Raw genomic sequence first — 20,646 nt, 5'->3', positions numbered from 1 at the left:
TCTTCTCTCTCTCTCTCTCTGCCTGTCTGTGGGTTGTCTCTCTTCTCTCTCTCTCTTCTCTCTCTCTCTCTCTGCCTGTCTGTGGGTTGTCTCTCTCTCTCTCTCTCTCTCTGCCTGTCTGTGGGTTGTCTCTCTTCTCTCTCTCTCTTCTCTCTCTCTCTCTCTGCCTGTCTGTGGGTTGTCTCTCTCCTCTCTCTCTCTTCTCACTCTCTCTCTCTCTGCCTGTCTGTGGGTTGTCTCTCTCTCTCTCTCTCTCTCTCTCTGCCTGTCTGTGGGTTGTCTCTCTTCTCTCTCTCTCTTCTCTCTCTCTCTCTCTGCCTGTCTGTGGGTTGTCTCTCTCTCTCTCTCTCTCTCTCTGCCTGTCTGTGGGTTGTCTCTCTTCTCTCTCTCTCTTCTCTCTCTCTCTCTCTCTGCCTGTCTGTGGGTTGTCTCTCTTCTCTCTCTCTCTTCTCACTCTCTCTCTCTGCCTGTCTGTGGGTTCTCTCTCTCTCTCTCTCTCTCTCTCTCTCTGCCTGTCTGTGGGTTGTCTCTCTTCTCTCTCTCTCTTCTCTCTCTCTGCCTGTCTGTGGGTTGTCTCTCTTCTCTCTCTCTTCTCACTCTCTCTCTCTGCCTGTCTGTGGGTTGTCTCTCTCTCTCTCTCTCTCTTCTCTCTCTCTCTCTCTGCCTGTCTGTGGGTTGTCTCTCTTCTCTCTCTCTCTTCTCTCTCTCTCTCTCTCTGCCTGTCTGTGGGTTGTCTCTCTTCTCTCTCTCTCTCTCTCTCTCTCTCTCTCTGCCTGTCTGTGGGTTGTCTCTCTTCTCTCTCTCTGCCTGTCTGTGGGTTGTCTCTCTTCTCTCTCTCTTCTCACTCTCTCTCTCTGCCTGTCTGTGGGTTGTCTCTCTCTCTCTCTCTCTCTCTCTCTTCTCTCTCTCTCTCTCTGCCTGTCTGTGGGTTGTCTCTCTTCTCTCTCTCTCTTCTCTCTCTCTCTCTCTCTGCCTGTCTGTGGGTTGTCTCTCTTCTCTCTCTCTCTCTCTCTCTCTCTCTCTCTCTCTGCCTGTCTGTGGGTTGTCTCTCTTCTCTCTCTGCCTGTCTGTGGGTTGTCTCTCTTCTCTCTCTCTCTCTGCCTGTCTGTGGGTTGTCTCTTCTCTCTCTCTCTCTCTGCCTGTCTGTGGGTTGTCTCTCTTCTCTCTCTCTGCCTGTCTGTGGGTTGTCTCTCTTCTCTCTCTCTCTCTGCCTGTCTGTGGGTTGTCTCTTCTCTCTCTCTCTCTTCTCTCACTCTCTCTCTCTGCCTGTCTGTGGGTTGTCTCTCTCTCTCTCTCTCTCTCTCTTCTCTCTCTCTCTCTCTGCCTGTCTGTGGGTTGTCTCTCTTCTCTCTCTCTCTTCTCTCTCTCTCTCTCTCTGCCTGTCTGTGGGTTGTCTCTCTTCTCTCTCTCTCTTCTCTCTCTCTCTCTCTCTGCCTGTCTGTGGGTTGTCTCTCTTCTCTCTCTCTCTCTGCCTGTCTGTGGGTTGTCTCTCTTCTCTCTCTCTCTCTCTCTCTCTCTCTCTCTCTCTCTGCCTGTCTGTGGGTTGTCTCTCTTCTCTCTCTCTGCCTGTCTGTGGGTTGTCTCTCTTCTCTCTCTCTCTCTGCCTGTCTGTGGGTTGTCTCTCTTCTCTCTCTCTCTCTGCCTGTCTGTGGGTTGTCTCTTCTCTCTCTCTCTCTCTGTCTCTCTCTCTGGTTGAAGTAAAAACTATCTAATACAGGGTTTTCTATTGGGATCCTGTTCCTGCTTTTTCAGGTGTTTGATGATGATGTTTTCCCCTCTGCAGAATGATGACATAGAAACCGACATCAATAAACTGAGACCCAAAGAGACCCATAGCAGGCCGTTTGAAGAGCTGAAGATCTATGAGAGATTCTTTATGGAGCTCTCAGAGGATTTCCAGGTAATGCAGTACACCTTTGTGTCTTTGGTTTAATAATAGTATTTTGGGGATGTTTTCATATTTCCGGTATACACTTGTACTAGTGTGTAATGGAAATGTTTCTTGCAACTCACCCTGAGACACCTGCAGGGAGTGGGGTCATGGCCAGTGACCCCATTGTCCAGTGCCCCTGAAGCAATTGGGTATTGAACCAGTGACCTTTTGGTTCCTTGCCCAACGCGCTAACCTCGAGGCTACCTGCCCCCCACATTTTCAACATTCCATCTTAAAACTTACAGAAGTGTGTTTTTAACCTGGGGACCACACTGTGGTAAGTGATCAGAAAGCTGCCTGAAGTCCAATTTCCTTTGTGTCTATGCAGGTGTTTAACTTTGACAACCCAAAGAAAGGTGTGACGGCCACCCCAGCAGCTCCCAAGTCTCACCGCCCAATCATCGTTCCCACCGCCCAGGCCCTACCCCCGAAAACCCCCACTGCTGCCCCCCTTCAGGGGGAGTGCCCCCATCCGGCCCCAGTCCCTGCCCTGGACCTTGACACCATCAACATCACCAAGGACCAAGATGGCTGCGGTGACCACACCCACAGCCGAACCCACCCTGGGGCGGGGCTGGAGCAGGAGCTGGTGCAGGGACTGGAGCGGGTGTCCCTGGATGGGGCTGGACCTCAGGGTGGAGGAGGAGGGGGCAACAAGCACAATAGACAGCCCCCAATACTGGCTGGGGGTGTGGCTGCCCGACTGGGGGGAGAAGGTGAGGAGATGTTAGCTGAGGACTGGGCTGAGGAGGAGGAGAGCAGCGAGGAGGGAGTGCTGCATGTGCCAGACACGGCCTTGCTCCTGCCACTCCACGACCCTGACCTGTACGTGGAGATGGTGAAGAGCACAAGCTCTGTGCCACAGTTTTCTGAGGTGGCCTACCCAGACTACTTTGGCCACGTGGCACCCACCTCCCGAGAACACATCCTGGAGAGGGTCTACGGCGTGCAGAGGTGAGACCCCTAGACACTGATCTAGGATCTATATGACTGCCCCCTCCCCCCTGTTGTCTTACTGCTACTGTTGTGTGATGATGATGATGTCACTCAGTCCTCTGCCCCCCTTCAGGACTAAGATCTTCCAGGACATTGAAAGGCTGATCCACCCCAACGACATCCTGGATAAGGTGGTCTACGACTTGGACATACAGAGGTGAGCACCATCGTCCGTCCAGGGAATTGTGTGTGCGTGTGTGTGTGTCTCACGGTGTGGGCCCTGTGTGTTTCAGTTGTCCAGTGGTTGACGGCGGTGAATCTCTGAAGTTCAACTCTCAGTTTGAGTCTGGCAACCTGAGGAAAGCAGTTCAAGTCAGAAAGTGAGTGTTGTGTCCCATTGTTACATAAACTGGGATAAAATAAAAAAAATAAAAAATGTAGTTTAGTCATACCTGTATATACGGGTTCAAAATGGCAGATTTGGACACTAATAAGTTTGAACGTAGTGGCTGTCATTACACTGGGGTCTAGCGTTTCCAGAGCTCTGGCTCTGCTCTTCACAGTGTGGGTTTTCACTGACAGCCATTCTGAACTTGAGCAACGAGCGCGACAAGATGATTCTCTGATCCCTCATGCTAATTGGGAAACCTTTGCTAATTTTTTGTTGTCAAAGAGAGGGGAAATGCTGTAAATTAAGATGACTATGTATTTTGAAAGATGAGACGCAAGCCAAACACCCATGAGTCCAAATATGCTCTTCTCATTTCCATCTCATAAAACTCATGTCCTATACAGTGTCAATGTTTATGATCACTGTATTTGATGTACAGTTACAAGACAACATGGCGTCATACACTGGGTTGTTCTGAACAGAATGAGTCTATGTTTTTTATTGTGAAGGAGATTTGCTGTGGCACTCACACCTGAATGCACTTAGGACTCCTTTCTTTTTTGGGTGTGATCATTTTTTACAATTTAAAGCATCCACATATAAAACGACAACATACAGATGTACACAAGCATCCCCAATATCACCCCTTCCCAGATCCACCTGCTCACACCCCCATCTCCAGCCCGCATCACTTTCCTCCACATGGCCTGAAACTACACCATTTTGTGTCTTTCCGTCGCACACACACTTTCAACATTTAGATCATTTAAACATGACTCCTTTCTATTCACACTAAAATGATCTGTTTCTCTGAATTACCTTGCGAAAGCCTAAAACTGTAATATTGTATTTTGTAATTTAGCTAGTCATGTTGGCAATAGACCCTTTTCCAGTACACGACCCACTGACGTCAGGTACAGATACCCGCCACTCTTGGAGGCTGTAAGAAAGCCATCGCCAGCTGGGCCCATTCAACATTGCCTAGATCTATGTTTTTATTACTTCTAAACGAAATAACTTTTGGGGGTTTCTCATATGCTTACAGTGATGTTTTAATTCTTGCTTGAACAGTCACTTAGATTATATTTGTTTGTGGTCTTTGCAAAATAATTATTTTGGATGCTGCAGTTGTTAGCTAGAATGCTAACCCTCATTGATATAGGCTGTAGCAAAAGCTAGCCAAAGAGCCATTTTACTGCTTGAAGTTTAAATGTTTTTAAAGTATAATGGTATAATAATAGTACTGTATAGTTGAAGACTCTTTCAGTCATAAGTGCAGAACTGTGTACACGTTGGAGAAGTGTGTGTCCACTTGGAGACACCAGTTACTCCTCTCACTTAAACCCTTGTCATTGTTTTGTCTCATGTTGCACCTACCCCACATTATCCAGAAATATTCTTATCATGTTACTGAATGTATCCAGAGTATTTTCAGATTTCGTTATCAACAAATGCGGTAAAGTACAGTAAATGTAAAATGCACATAAAATCAACAGTGTAGTATTTGGATTCAGTCTTGTCAGGTGAACTGCTGAACCTTTGGTCTAATCATTTTCCCACGGTCTCCAAACTGTTCCTTTTCAATTGCTACCATGGTTATGCATATGCTTCTCATATTTCTTAATTTTGCCCTGTCCATATAGGCCAATTCCCACAACTGTAAAGAGTTAATGAAATGTAAAAAAAAAAGGTAGTAGTTGTTGTATTCAATCGTCTTTGCCCACATGTATGGACCATTTGGTTTGCGTAAAGGTTGAGCTGATGTGATCTGTGTGTGTTCCAGGTTTGAGTACGACCTGGTCCTAAACTCCGACATCAACAGTAACCACTACCACCAGTGGTTCTACTTTGAGGTGAGCGGCATGCGCGTGGGAGCCCCCTATCGCTTCAACATCATCAACTGTGAAAAGTCAAACAGCCAGTTCAACTATGGTAAGTGACTGACTGACTCACTGACTTGGTCATTTTTGTTGCATTATTTAGTCAATGATGTTTGGCAAAGCTTCTGTGTTTTCGAAAGAAATGCTAGTTCAGTTTTCTGTGTGTATGGTATTAACGTCTCCTTGGTACTGTCTTCAGGTATGCAGGTTCTAATGTACTCTGTACAGGAGGCCATTAGCGGCAGGCCCCGTTGGGTTCGCACCGGAACAGACATATGTTACTACAAGTAGGTGTGACTGTCCTCCCTCACCCCGCCAGCAGAGGCAGTAATCACACAGCCCACCGGACAAGTAGTGTACCTGTCAGGAGAAATGAGCCCCGTTCCAATACTTTAGAAATGCATCCTTCCGACCTGTACCTTGAAGTAACCCCAGATCTAAATTGGTTAGTGTGGTGAAAGTAATAGGGCTGTAACTTTGCTTTCACTTATAAACTCAGCAAAAAAAGAAACGTCCGTTTTTCAGGACCCTGTCTTTCAAAGATCATTCGTAAAAATCCAAATAACTTCAGATCTTCATTGTAAAAGGTTTAAACACTGTTTCCCATGCTTGTTCAATGAACCATAAACAATTAATGAATATGCTCCTGTGGAACGGTCGTTAAGACACTAACAGCTTACAGACAGTAGGCAATTAAGGTCACAGTTATGTAAACTTAGGACACTAAAGAGGCCTTTCTACTGACTCTGAAAAACCCTGAAAGATGCCCAGGTTCCCTGCTCATCTGCGTGAACATGCTTTAGGCATGCTGCAAGGAGGCATGAGGACTGCAGCTGTGGCCAGGGCAATAAATTGCAATGTTCGTACTGTGAAACGCCTAAGACAGCGCTACAGGGAGACAGGACGGACAGCTGATCGTCCTCGCAGTGGCAGACCACGTGTAACAACACCTGCACAGGATCGGTACATCCGAACATCACCCCTGCGGGACAGGTACAGGATGCGACGGTGCTACAGGGAGACAGGACGGACAGCTGATTGTCCTCGCAGTGGCAGACCACGTGTAACAACACCTGCACAGGATCGGTATATCCGAACATCACACCTGCGGGACAGGTACAGGATGGCAACAACAACTGCCAGAGTTACACCAGGAATGCACAATCCCTTCATCATTGCTCAGACTGTCCGCAATAGGCTGAGAGAGGCTGGACTGAGGGCTTGTAGGCCTGTAGTAAGGCAGGTCCTCACCAGACATCTCCGGCAACATCGCCTATGGGCACAAACCCACCGTCGTTGGACCAGACAGGACTGGCAATAAGTGCTCTTCACTGACGAGTCGCGGTTATGTCTCACCAGGGATGATGGTCAGATGCGCGTTTATCGTCGAAGGAATGAGTGTTACACCGAGGCCTGTACTCTGGAGCGGGATCGATTTGGGGGTGGAGGGTCCGTCATGGTCTGGGGAGGTGTGTCACAGCATCATCGGACTGAGCTTGTTGTCATTGCAGGCAATCTCAACGCTTTGCGTTACAGGGAAGACATCCTCCTCCCTCATGTGTTAACCTTCCTGCAGGCTTATCCTGACATGACCCTCCAGCATGACAATGCCGGATCTCAATTCCATTGAGCACGTCTGGGACCTGTTGGATTGGAGGGTGAGGGTTAGGGCCATTCCCCCCAGAAATGTCTGGGGGCTTGCAGGTGCCTTGGTGTAAGAGTAGGGTAACATCTCACAGCAAGACCTGGCAATTCTGGTGCTGTCCATGAGGAGGAGATGCACTGCAGTACTTAATGCAGCTGGTGGCCACACCAGATACTTACTGTTACTTTTGATTTTGACCCCCCTTTGTTCAGGGACACATTACTCCATTTCTGTTAGTTACATGTCTGTGGAACTTGTTCAGTTTATGTCTCAGTTGTTGAATCGTGTTATGTTCATACAAATATTTACACATGTTAAGTTTGCTGAAAATAAACGCAGTTGACAGTGAGAGGATGTTTCTTTTTTTGGCTAGTTTAGGTCTGTGCTTACCTCAAGGAAGCGAGGAAGGAAGGGTGCATTTTGTAGTTAAGTTTTTGAACAGGGCCATGAAATAGGTTACTTGTTGGTCACTTCCGTAGATACTGGTGTCATGTGAATGTGTTTCTGTATGTTATTGTATCAAGCTTTTGTGAACTTCTCAACATCCTTTTACCTAGAAACCACTTCTCTAGGAGCTCGATAGCAGCAGGTGGTCAGAAGGGGAAGTCCTACTACACCATGACCTTCAGCATGACCTTCAACCACAAGGACGATGTCTGCTACTTCGCTTACCACTACCCTTACACCTACTCTACTCTAAAGGTACTGTATACCACTACCCTTACACCTACTCTAAAGGTACTGTATATCACTACCCTTACACCTACTCGACTCTAAAGGTACTGTATACCACTACATCTACTCTACTCTAAAGGTACTGTATACCACTACACCTACTCTACTCTAAAGGTACTGTATACCACTACACCTACTCTACTCTAAAGGTACTGTATACCACTACATTTACTCTAATCTAAAGGTACTGTATACCACTACACCTACTTTAATCTAAAGGTACTGTATACCACTACACCTACTCGACTCTAAAGGTACTGTATACCACTACACCTACTCTACTCTAAAGGTACTGTATACCACTACACCTACTCTACTCTAAAGGTACTGTATACCACTACACCTACTCTACTCTAAAGGTACTGTATACCACTACACGTACTCTACTCTAAAGGTACTGTATACCACTACACCTACTCTACTCTAAAGGTACTGTATACCACTACACCTACTCTACTCTAAAGGTACTGTATACCACTACACCTACTCTACTCTAAAGGTACTGTATACCACTACACCTACTCTACTCTAAAGGTACTGTATACCACTACATTTACTCTAATCTAAAGGTACTGTATAACACTACACCTACTCTACTCCACAGGTACTGTATACCACTACATTTACTCTAATCTAAAGGTACTAGATACCACTACACCTACACTACTCTAAAGGTACTGTATACCACTACACCTACTCTACTCTAAAGGTACTGTATACCACTACATTTACTCTAATCTAAAGGTACTGTATAACACTACACCTACTCTACTCCACAGGTACTGTATACCACTACATTTACTCTAATCTAAAGGTACTAGATACCACTACACCTACTCTACTCTAAAGGTACTGTATACCACTACACCTACTCTACTCTAAAGGTACTGTATACCACTACACCTACTCTACTCTAAAGGTACTGTATACCACTACACCTACTCTACTCTAAAGGTACTGTATACCACTACACCTACTCTACTCTAAAGGTACTGTATACCACTACATTTACTCTAATCTAAAGGTACTGTATAACACTACACCTACTCTACTCCACAGGTACTGTATACCACTACATTTACTCTAATCTAAAGGTACTGTATACCACTACACCTACACTACTCTAAAGGTACTGTATACCACTACACCTACTCTACTCTAAAGGTACTGTATACCACTACATTTACTCTAATCTAAAGGTACTGTATACCACTACACCTACACTACTCTAAAGGTACTGTATATCACTACACCTACTCTACTCTAAAGGTACTGTATATCACTACACCTACTCTACTCTAAAGGTACTGTATACCACTACATTTACTCTAATCTAAAGGTACTGTATAACACTACACCTACTCTACTCCACAGGTACTGTATACCACTACATTTACTCTAATCTAAAGGTACTGTATACCACTACCCTTACACCTACTCTAAAGGTACTGTATATCACTACCCTTACACCTACTCGACTCTAAAGGTACTGTATACCACTACACCTACACTACTCTAAAGGTACTGTATACCACTACACCTACTCTACTCTAAAGGTACTGTATACCACTACACCTACTCTACTCTAAAGGTACTGTATACCACTACACCTACACTACTCTAAAGGTACTAGATACCACTACACCTACACTACTCTAAAGGTACTGTATACCACTACACCTACTCTACTCTAAAGGTACTGTATATCACTACTCTAAAGGTACTGTATACCACTACACCTACACTACTCTAAAGGTACTGTATACCACTACACCTACTCTACTCTAAAGGTACTAGATACCACTACACCTACTCTAAAGGTACTGTATACCACTACACCTACTCTACTCTAAAGGTACTGTATATCACTACTCTAAAGGTACTGTATACCACTACACCTACACTACTCTAAAGGTACTGTATATCACTACTCTAAAGGTACTGTATACCACTACACCTACTCTACTCTAAAGGTACTAGATACCACTACACCTACTCTAAAGGTACTGTATACCACTACACCTACTCTACTCTAAAGGTACTGTATATCACTACTCTAAAGGTACTGTATACCACTACACCTACACTACTCTAAAGGTACTGTATACCACTACACCTACACTACTCTAAAGGTACTAGATACAGTGCCATGAAAAAGTATTTGCCCCTTTTCTGATTTACTTTATTTGTGCATATTTTCCACACTGAATGTTATCAGATCTTCAACCAAAACGTGATATTAGATAAAGGGGATCTGAGTGAACAAATAACACAAACATTTGATACTTATTTCATGTATTTTAAGAAACAAAGTTATGCAACACCCAATGCTCCTGTGTGAAAAAGTAATTGCCCCCTTTCAGTAACACAGGTTTTGCCACCTTTAGCTACAATAACTGCAACAAACACTTCCTATAGTTGTTGATCACTCTCACATCACTGTGGAGGAATGTTGTCCCACTCCTCCATGCAGAACTTGTGTAACTCCACGACATTTGTGGGTTTCAAGCATAAACTGCTCATTTCAGGTCCTGCCACATCTCCATTGGTTTTAGGTATGGACATTTTACAAAACTTTACATTTGTTGCTTTTCAGCCATTCTGATGTAGACTTGCTTTGGTTCATTATCTTGCTGCATGACCCAGCTGCCCTTCAGCTTCAGCTCACCAATGGATGGCCTGTAGAATAAAAGACTGAATCTCTCCATTACACTGTTGATTTTTATGTGAATGTTATATGTACTGTACTTTTTGCTGCATTTGTTGATCACGAAATCTGAAAATACTCTGGATACATTCAGTAACATGATAAGAATATTTCTGGATAATGTGGGGTAGGTGCAACATGAGACAAAACAATGACAAGGGTTTAAGTGAGAGGAATAACTGGTGTCTCTAATTGGACACACACTTCTCCAACGTGTACACAGTTCTTAAGTCATTTCAATGCACTTTTATGATTCAAAGAAGAGTCTTCAACTATAAGGTGCTATTTTGAGTTCTCCTAGCTGTGCTGTTTGGAACAGAACCCTGCATAAAAGCTAAATCAACTCTTTAAAAAACTCAAGTTTCACTGTTTTGATGTTTGCGCAACAGAGCTCCACCGTTGTGTAAAGCCTTCTTACGTCTGTGTTCCTGCCCAGATGCACCTGCAGAAGCTGGAGGCGCTGAGGACCCCTCAGACCTACCTGCGCGAAGACGTCCTGTGTGAGACTCTGGGGGGCAATAGCTGCCCCCTCCTCACCATCACCGCCATGCCCGAGTCCACCAGCAATGACCAGATCTGCCAGTTCAGTGAGTACTGACTGACCACTGACTACTGGGGTAGGAACACTGACCTGAACTGAGTTAAAGATATCACTGTCTGTCAGATAACTGTCTCCTCCTTCCCTGGGGGGGTGTGTGTGCTGCTGAGTGTATTTCTATGTACTGTGTGATGTGTGTGTGTCCAGGGAACCGTCCGCTGGTGTTCCTGTCATCGCGGGTGCACCCAGGGGAGACCAACGCCAGCTGGGTGATGAAGGGCACCCTGGAGTTCCTGATGGGTAGCAGCCCCCTGGCACACAGTCTCAGGGAAGCCTACATCTTCAAGATAGTCCCCATGCTCAACCCTGATGGAGTGGTCAACGGCAAGTAAGTGTACACACACACACAATGCGCGTATGAACATGTGCGCACACACATACGCGAACACACACACACAACCAATACTATATTGTAGACACGTGCGCACACAAACTCAAGTTGATTAACTTCTCTTTTTCTCATTCCATTTCTCCCGCCCCTCCCTCCAGTCACCGTTGTTCTCTGAGCGGGGAGGATCTGAACCGACAGTGGCAGAACCCCAGTCCTGAGCTGCATCCTACCATCTACCACACTAAGAGCCTGCTGCAGTACCTCGCTGCCATCCAGAGGGCGCCATTGGTGAGCCATATGTGCCATAGCCCGACACCCTTACAGCGCTGGTCGCACGTGGCTAACTCTGTCACGCTAACCATTTCCCTAGCCATTACCTTAACCTTTTCTCTTTCCCTAACAGTCGTGGCAGGAAAGCCAGGTTGATGAAGTTTGATTGTCTTCATACATTCACAATCTCTGTCCCCTTCCCTGTGTGTCTGTCCTCTCCTTCCCTGTGTGTCTGTCCTCTCCTTCCCTGTGTGTCTGTCCTCTCCTTCCCTGTGTGTCTGAGTCTTCTCCTTCCCTGTGTGTCTGACTCCTCTCCTTTCCTGTGTGTCTGACTCCTCTCCTTCCCTGTGTGTCTGTCCTCTCCTTCCCTGTGTGTCTGTCCTCTCCTTCCCTGTGTGTCTGTCCTCTCCTTCCCTGTGTGTCTGAGTCTTCTCCTTCCCTGTGTGTCTGAGTCCTCTCCTTCCCTGTGTGTCTGAGTCTTCTCCTTCCCTGTGTGTCTGAGTCTTCTCCTTCCCTGTGTGTCTGACTCCTCTCCTTCCCTGCGTGTCTGACTTCTCTCCTTCCCTGTGTGTCGGAGTCCTCTCCTTCCCTGTGTGTCTGAGTCCTCTCCTTCCCTCTGCTATGTAGGTGTTCTGTGACTACCACGGTCACTCCCGGAAGAAGAACGTGTTTATGTACGGTTGCAGTTTGAAGGAGACTGTATGGGAGACCAACATCAGTGCTACATCCTGTGAGCTACATGAAGACCTTGGTTATAGGGTGAGAACACACACACACACACACCTAGGGCTGTGACGGTCATAGAATTTTGGATGACAGTAATTGGCCAGCCAAATAACTGCGGTCTCCGTAATTACTGTTTGGGGTGCATTTTCTCCTCCGGTCCTGACTGCATGTGCTGCCATAGAAATAGAAGGAATAGAACGGGCGTCCCCATTCAAGTGAATGATTGCATAATGGGTGGGACTGGCGGCCTTTGCAAGTGTACATAGGAGCAAAGCAGGGAGCGTACCCATTAATATGTGTTGGGATTTGTTGATTCAACTGACATTACAAAAAATACATTCCATTGCATGAGCCCCATCCGTTATCACAATTTTAATGAACATTCTACATTACCATGGAAATGATTGCATCACAATACCAGGCAGCCATTGCGAGTGTACCCATGACTTTACCAGTCAAATTTTCAGGGTTAGAGGTTCCAAGCCCATTCTATTGATTCTATTTCTATGCTTTGCTACAACACGCTGCTTGTTTCAGAAAGGAGCAACAAAGTTTCATCACCTTGTTAAAGTCCATGTCACCACAGAAACGGAGTCAACCGCACAAATGCTCGGTAATTGTGCCAGCCCTACACACACACACACTATCTTCCCTTATGTTCGTCAATGTATTAAGGCTCTGGCTCAGAAACATATTACTTGCATTTAGCCAATGAACCCCTGATGATAAATCAGAACAGATTACCATCAGTACAGCTGTGATCCCTCTTATAGGAATCTCTGGATATGCTTTCCACATTTTTCATGGAATTTTCATGGCTGTACAATTTTTCTCAGGTCAACTCAGCAACAATATCTCTCAAATAATTTGCATACAGGGAGACATCAGGCCACCTGGAAACAATGCGGACACAGTGTATAGTTACACACACACACCGACTGTTTCTCTTTTAGATCCTCTCACGTACATTCATCCACAGGCATGCCCTCATTGTCTATTGTCTATGGGTGTTGAGCTCAAACTCTTCCCCCGTACTCCGTCCCTCAGACTCTGCCTAAGATCCTGTCCCAGATGGCACCGGCCTTCAGCCTGGCCAGCTGTAGCTTTGTGGTGGAGCGCTCCAAGGAGGCCACGGCCCGCGTGGTGGTGTGGAGGGAGATCGGAGTCCAGCGCAGCTACACCATGGAAAGCACACTCTGCGGCTGTGACCAGGGCAAATACAAGGTGGGGTGGGTGTGTGTGTGCCGATACAGCCTGGTGTGTGTGTGGACTAACAACCAGCAGGGGGAGCTATAGTCCTGTAAATCATACTGTCAGTGACTAAAAGCAGCATCATCGGGCTTATTATGTCATATCCACTAAACACGGGACAGAACTGTGTGTGTGTGGTTTTACTGTCCCTGTGGGGACCAGAAGTCCTCACAAGGCTAGTAAAACATGCGCCTGTCCCCACAAGGAAAATGGCAATTTTAGGCTTTGGGTTACAATTAGTGTTAGGGAAAATTGGATTATGAATGGGAATCAACTGTTTGGTCTCCACTAGGAAGGTAGAAAAAACACAATTGAGTGTACCGATGTTCTGCCTGTCAGTCAGTGAGTGCAGAAACCTCTGGCAGCTCCTAGCCCTCTCAGCACTGGAGTTGCCAATGTCAACATCTGCAGAGCCCAGGGGTAGGCTAGGGTTGCCAGTTTGGTACGGTCCCTTTCTCTCATCCTTCCTGATTGGGTTATGTATTTATGGGGAAATTGTTTGGACAGATGTGCAGGAAGCCCATTTTGTTGACGTTCTATTTGTCATGCTCGTGCCAAGCCAGTGTCCTCTTTATTTCTTTTTTACATTCATTTAACTTGGCAAGTCAGTTAAGAACAAATTGTTATTTTCAATGACGGCCTAGGAACAGTGGCAGTTACATATTAACTGCCTTGTTCAGGGGCAGAACAGAAGATTTTTACCTTGTCAGCTCGGGGATTTGATCTTGCAACCTTCCGGTTACTGGTCCACTCGGCTACCTGCCTCTGCTCTGAATCACAATGCTCCACAACACAACCATTTTACTGTAAGCCCACTGTAGACTTGAGATTGCACATGGGACAGACGTGTGTGTGTGTGTGTGTGTGTGTTGTTTTTAAGTGTAAATAATACAGCGCTGACTTCATTTAGAGGACTGGTCGATTGTTTGGTCGATAGGCTGTTGGTCGCCCGAGATTTCTTAAGTCGAGCGGTAGCAAAAAATAATAATTAATGGTGTACAAGACACCTGTCTGATTGGCACCTGTCTGAGTGGACTAATCCACCGTGGAGGCCGTAGGGATGGCACAGTCCATCACTCTAAGACGTGCACCTGAAATTGTATAAGGTTATATTACATAAGAACAATGGTGCAACACTAATAAAAAATATAATTTTATAATGGTCGCTGTCCATGGTTCTGAAACACATCAGTGCGCTGTTGAATTGGCGCCTTTTCCTAGACCATGTTGCTATGTATACAATAGCAAGGTTAACCAGCATATTGGTGTTGAGAACAATGCAGTGGAGGCAGCAGCAGAGTTCGAAAACAGCCCTTGCCTTAATTGTCTAGGAAAAGTGAGGAGAGAAGAAACCCCAACTTTATTAGGTCTATAATCAATAGCCTAACTGTTAAATGTGCCTGGCTTTATAAATCATCCCTACTGTATATATCTAGCTACAGACATATGACAGATCCTGCTTGAGTGTTTGTTTAATAGCCTACTGATTCCGTGAGTGCCAAGCCTCACGCAACCACAACATGTCGGATCAACAATTTAACAAATTTGGCTGTTTTTAATCTTCGCTATTCTGTAATAAATGCGTTACACTTTTTTTCCATTAGAACAGCCTTTGATATTATTTATAATTAATTTTAAAATAATAACCCTCCTTTTTCTTGATCTCCTTATTGTTATTCTTATGATCATCATTAAACTAATAAGTAATGTCATTATCATTAGTAGGATCGGCATAGCAGCCTTTTATAACCACCATCGAGCTGGAGGCCAAAGACCACATCCTGTATAGTCTTAATACCGTAACTTACTTCGGCCTATATTTCAACTTTTTATAGGCTACAGTACTGTATCAATCATTCATTTGTTCATGTCATCTCACAGCATATGAGTCATTCATTATTTGAAATGCAATTAAGCGTTTTAGTTTTTAAATAAAATAATAAAGCCACTTGAATAATTAGCGTGAACAAACTGTTCCATTTCAGAAATTGCATTCACGAATGAATGCAACAGTTTTTAGTCTTTGCTGTAATAAATGCTCCACAAAAAAACGTGCTTATAATTGATTTAGTGTTTACATTGTTCCAAACGGTCAGAAAAATGATATTCTAAACTAACAGCACCTGTTTGGCACACATAATATGCAGGCAGACCTTGCTCCTTACCTTCTTGTTCTTGATCTCCAGTATTTTCCACAAATAGTCAAATTTATACCACACATCTGACTGGGGTGACAGAGACAATTGGGTGCTAATCACACAGTCACTCGCTGTCTTTTTAAATTTTTACACAGCGCAGCAAGTCTTCGTCTGGCCCAGTACAATCAAATCCATTACAGTCGGACTCCATTTAGTAATTTGTGTCTTAATTATTTAATCAAAGAGTGCGCTGAAAGCATCTGACAAGTTCAGTGCATATATTTGATTTGATTTAAAACACATAGGATCTATCTATATATGGAAAATATACATTTTAAAATGGAAGAACAGACTCTTGGTCAACCAAGAGTTTTTTTTTAGTCAGGGACAGCCCTAAAATAATATGTGTGTGCACTGAGTATGCATGCTTGTGTATGTTTATATAATGTTTGTACAGTAAGTGATTGTGTGTGTGTCCAGGGTCTTCAGATAGGCACCAGAGAGCTGGAGGAGATGGGAGCCCAGTTCTGTGTGGCTCTGCTAAGACTGAAGAGACTAACTTCCCCCCTGAAGCTGAGGAACCACGCACACCTGCTGGATGTCGAGAGTGACCTTACGGAGACACGCTGCAAAGGCTCCAGGTCAGACACACACCCCCTCACCAGGTCACTCACTCACACGCACACTTAGACACTGCACCGTCCGCTGTCATCCTCAGAATCCTCATGACATTTAAATGTGGCTTTTTACAAATCTCCTCTTGCATTTATTGATTTAAATAATTAATGTATTTACAGTGCATTAGGAAAGTGTTCAGACCCCTTGACTTTTTCCACATTTTGTTATGTTACAGCCTTATTATAAAATGTATTAAATAGTTGTTTTCCCCCACATCAATCTACACAAAATACCCAATAATGACAAAGTGTTTGTTTGTAAATGTATAAAAAAAAACTGAAAAACACATTTGCGTAAGTATTCAGACCCTTTACTCAGTACTTTGTTGAAGCACCTTTGGCAGTGACTACAGCCTTGAGTCTTCTTGGGTATGATGCTGCAAGCTTGGCACCCCTGTATTTGTGGACTTTCCCCCATTCTTCTCTGCAGATCCTCTCAAGCTCTGTCAGGTTGGATTGGGAGGGTCGCTGCATAGCTGTTTCCAGGTCTCTCTAGAGATATTTGATGGGGTTCAAGTCCAGTCTCTGGCTGGTCCACTCAAGGACATACAGAGACTTGTCCCGAAGCCACTCCTGCGTTGTCTTGGCTGTGTGCTTAGGGTCGTTGTCCTGTTGGGAGGTGAACCTTCGCCTCAGTCTGAGGTCCTGAGCACTCTGGAGCAAGTTTTCATCAAGGATCTCTCTGTACTTTGCTCATTTCATCTTTCCCTCGTTCCTGACTAGTCTCCTTGTTGCTGAAATACATCCCCACAGCATGATGCTGCCACAACCATGCTTCACCGTAGTGATGGTGCCAGGTTTCCTCGAGAAACGCTTGGCATTCAGGCCAAAGAATCTTGTTTCTCATGGTCTGAGAGTCCTTTCGATGCCTATTGGCAAACTCTAAGCTCTGTCGTGCCTTTTACTGAGGAGTGGCTTCCATCTGGCCACTACCATAAAGGCCTGATTGGTGGAGTGCTGCAGAGATGGTTGTCCTTCTGGAAGGTTCTCCCCGATCCCCACGGAGGAACTCTGGAGCTCTGTCAGAGTGACCATCGGATTCTTGGTCACCTCCTTGACCAAGGCCCTTCTCCCTCGATTGCTCAGTTTGGCAAGGCCAGCACTAGGAAAAGTCTTGGTGGTTCCAAACTTCTTCCATTTAAGAATGATGGGAGGGCACTGTGTTCTTGGGGACCTTCAATGCTGCAGAAATGTTTTGGTACCCTTCCCTAGATATGTGCCTCAACACAATCCTGTCTCGGAGCTCTACGGACAATTCCTTCGACCTCATGGCTTGGTTTTTGCTCTGACATGCACTGTTAACTGTGGGACCTTATATAGACAGGTTTGTGCCTTTCCAAATCATGTCCAATCAATTGAATTTACCACAGGTGGACTCCAATCAAGTTGTAGATGACCAATGGAAACAGGATGCACCTGAGCTCAATTTCGAGTCTCAAAGCAAAGGGTCTGAATAATGTAAATAAGTTTTTTTTTAAAATTTTATATACATTTTTTTACATACAAAATAAAAAATAAACTGGTTTCGCTTTGTCATTATGGGGTATTGTGTGTAGATTGAGGGAAAAACTTAATTCATTTTAAAACAAGGCTGTAATGTAACAATGTGGAATACTTTCCGAATGCACTGTATTCATTGACTCCCATCAAGTAGCCAGGTTAGAGACGTCAGGGCTTGGCTATAGGCTCATCACAGCTTTATGCTTTTTCTCGTTTAATATTTAATCATCAGACCAATGATATCATAACAATAGGATTGGAATTTTGTGCATGTGCGCGTGTGTTTCTGTGGAAGGCTATTCCCCTTGCAGTCTTCACATTTTTCTGCCATAAAATGTCATCTATAAAGTAATGACATACGTTTTTTTCCATACAATCTACACATTTTCAAAGTGAAAGAATGACTAAAAACACAAAATGAGAACATATTGATTGTGTATGTCTTCACACCACAGAGTTAATACATTGGTAGAAGCACCTTTTCCATTACAGCTGTGAATCATTTACAATAATATTCTACCAACCTTGCACAACTCAAAGGGACATTGTTTTTGTCAACATTGCTAGGTTGTGTAAATCTGTAGGACAAAAAATATAATGTATTCACTTTTTAGATTTCATTTTAAGGCAACAAAATTAGAAGCATATGCAAGGGCTGTATAGATGTTCACTAGGCCCTGTATGTGTACAGTGCATGCACGTGTCTGTGTGTGTGTGGCCTTTGTGTGCATGCGTGTGTGTGTGTGTGGCCGGTCCGGTGTAAGTGCGGCCCTTGCAGTCTTTCTCTAATGGACTGTAATGGCTCAAGCTCTCTCACTCTTGGATCTTAATACTCCTCTCCAGACAGCACTCTGTCCATCCCATTACAACCCGTCATACCCTCCTCCTAATCCACTTTACCCTTTTCTGGGGCAGAGAGAGGGTTGGGGCGGGGAGCAGGGGTCAATGACTGAACCCCAACCATCCACTGTCTCCACAGGATCCTCTTTCAAAGACCTCACACCATTAAAAACCATTTAAAAAACACTAAAACCTCTAAACATCTGAGACATTTATCCATTAAACCACTAAACCAATGCATAAGAAGAGATGTCTCTATCAAAAACGCAGCACAACTAGTGATTGATTTGATTTTTGTCATTGGGTTTGTATTATTTTACGTGCCTGAACACTAGTTTTATCTTCTGAATTTCTTTCTGAAATCTTATAAATCATTATACCTCATTTCTGTCCAGACCCGTGGTCAAATATTTGTTTTCTTTCAAATCATTTGGTGGGTGTTTTATATTAGTCCTATTTCACACATAGAGCCTGCCTAGAATCATGGTCTGTCTGTGTGTTGTGTTGTCAAGCAGCACCCCTAGTACGTACTTGTTGGAGGATGAAGAGGCATCCTTCATGGAGGAGGTGGACTACAGCGCCGAGAGTGGCGACGAACCCGACAACGACCCCAACACCGCTGACCCCCACGACAACCACCTCTCCGACTCCGAGTCCAACAACTATAGAGACTCACTCACCTAGCTCAAACCCCCTGATCACTACCCAACCAGATATCCCCATTTTGCTCTGAAGTTACTTACTCCTCTCCCTCTGGCCTTGGTGCATCATGGATACCACATCCATGCTATATCTGCCTTGCATATCTCATGCAGATTTAGAGCGTTATAGAATGAATAGACACGTTAGACAAATAACACAAGGGTTTTGTTGCAATGTCGCCATTTGTCATGAAAAGTGTTACACAAAGAGAATTTCTAAATCTCTATTTACGTATGTCTATAGGTAATTCTATGGTTAGACACAAGTTGAAATGGAATGTACACCTTGGTTGTATTTGCATAAATAGTACAGTATGTCTCAATGACCTACTAATAACAGTAGTGCACAATTGGCATACCGGAAAGGTAGTAAGCAAAGTAGAACCATTTGCACATGTAACACATCAACATGCATACCGTACACATGAACACAGGTACAGGGCAGAAGAAAAGGCACTTTTACAATCCACCTCACAGTAAAAGGTCAAAAGCTCAGGCCAAAACTGACATTGATGTTGTGGATCTGTTTTCTGCTACTGAGAAGTATATGTATTTCTCTAGTCTGCCTGTAAGCTTAGTTGGTTGTCCGTACAATGCAATGGTACTGAGTTTTAGGAAGGATGGTGCTATCTGGGAGTAGTTTAGACATTTTATTTTGTACTTGTATTTTTTCTAGATGTAAGTAGCTATTATGTTTTGGTTGTGTTTGTACAGTCGGTGCATGACTATTTTAATGTTATTCTTATTTATTTAGTTTTATTTTATTTGTGAGACGCACCGTGTGTGTGTGTGTGTGTGTGTGTGTGTGTGTGTGTGTGGCCTTTGTGTGCATGCACATGTGTGTGTGTGGCCTTTGTGTGCATGCACATGTGTGTGTGTGGCCTTTGTGTGCGTGTGTGTGTGTGTGTGTGTGTGTGTGTGTGTTTAGTAGATGGAAATGCTAGACCACCATAGAACTGGGCAGCCAAACGCTCTGTGTTTGTGGGAGTAAAAAAAGAAAACTGACTAAACCTTTTAATTTGATTGTAACACAAATAAGTTGAAGCTTGCAATGAAATCATGGGAAATAAATGTGAATGTGAAAATATCTGAATCATTTTGCGGTGTATTATTATCCATTTAATCATGTGAATGTTGAGCCCGAGGGTGAGTATTTTGTTTTGAAGGATGTGTATGTGTTTTAGAATTATTATTTTTTATCTCTATTTTTAGAGGTGTTTGTTGATTCTGTTTGAGTGCAAGTGATGTGTGTGCCCACCGCTAATGCCCCTCTGGCTGTATATGCCAATCTGAGGTCGGACCATTGATACAGAAAGTGGACTCCTCTTTATTTCTGTGCCATTATAGCGTCTGTGATAGCATGGGCAGCACCATTGAGGCTACAACC

At 44.3% G+C, this 20,646-nt stretch overlaps 1 protein-coding gene across 8 annotated transcripts in view; it reads left to right on the top strand.

Moving 5' to 3' along the window:
• Positions 1-20,352, top strand: part of agtpbp1 (ATP/GTP binding protein 1) — a 42,918-nt gene extending 22,566 nt beyond the window's left edge. For 5 of the 8 annotated variants that reach the window (XM_036979512.1, XM_021605435.2, XM_021605437.2 and 2 more), the window contains 14 exons: positions 1,784-1,900; positions 2,262-2,887; positions 2,985-3,086; positions 3,163-3,249; positions 5,044-5,192; positions 5,340-5,427; positions 7,343-7,487; positions 10,664-10,814; positions 10,973-11,153; positions 11,315-11,444; positions 12,054-12,185; positions 13,200-13,376; positions 16,022-16,182; positions 19,074-20,352. In XM_036979512.1, coding sequence (XP_036835407.1) covers positions 1,784-1,900; positions 2,262-2,887; positions 2,985-3,086; positions 3,163-3,249; positions 5,044-5,192; positions 5,340-5,427; positions 7,343-7,487; positions 10,664-10,814; positions 10,973-11,153; positions 11,315-11,444; positions 12,054-12,185; positions 13,200-13,376; positions 16,022-16,182; positions 19,074-19,242 — 2,415 coding nt within the window. In that variant the 3' untranslated portion in view covers positions 19,243-20,352. Of the gene's footprint in view, positions 1-1,783; positions 1,901-2,261; positions 2,888-2,984; positions 3,087-3,162; positions 3,250-5,043; positions 5,193-5,339; positions 5,428-7,342; positions 7,488-10,663; positions 10,815-10,972; positions 11,154-11,314; positions 11,445-12,053; positions 12,186-12,689; positions 12,766-13,199; positions 13,377-16,021; positions 16,183-19,073 lie in introns of those variants that run through there. The other 3 variants (XM_021605436.2, XM_021605440.2, XM_021605439.2) reach the window with 2 other exon arrangements.
• The last annotated feature ends 294 nt before the right edge of the window (positions 20,353-20,646 follow it).

This window comes from Oncorhynchus mykiss, chromosome 6 (genome assembly GCF_013265735.2).
Source record: "Oncorhynchus mykiss isolate Arlee chromosome 6, USDA_OmykA_1.1, whole genome shotgun sequence".
NCBI classification, from domain to species: domain Eukaryota; kingdom Metazoa; phylum Chordata; class Actinopteri; order Salmoniformes; family Salmonidae; genus Oncorhynchus; species Oncorhynchus mykiss.
This window is presented reverse-complemented; position numbering and strand designations above follow the sequence as displayed.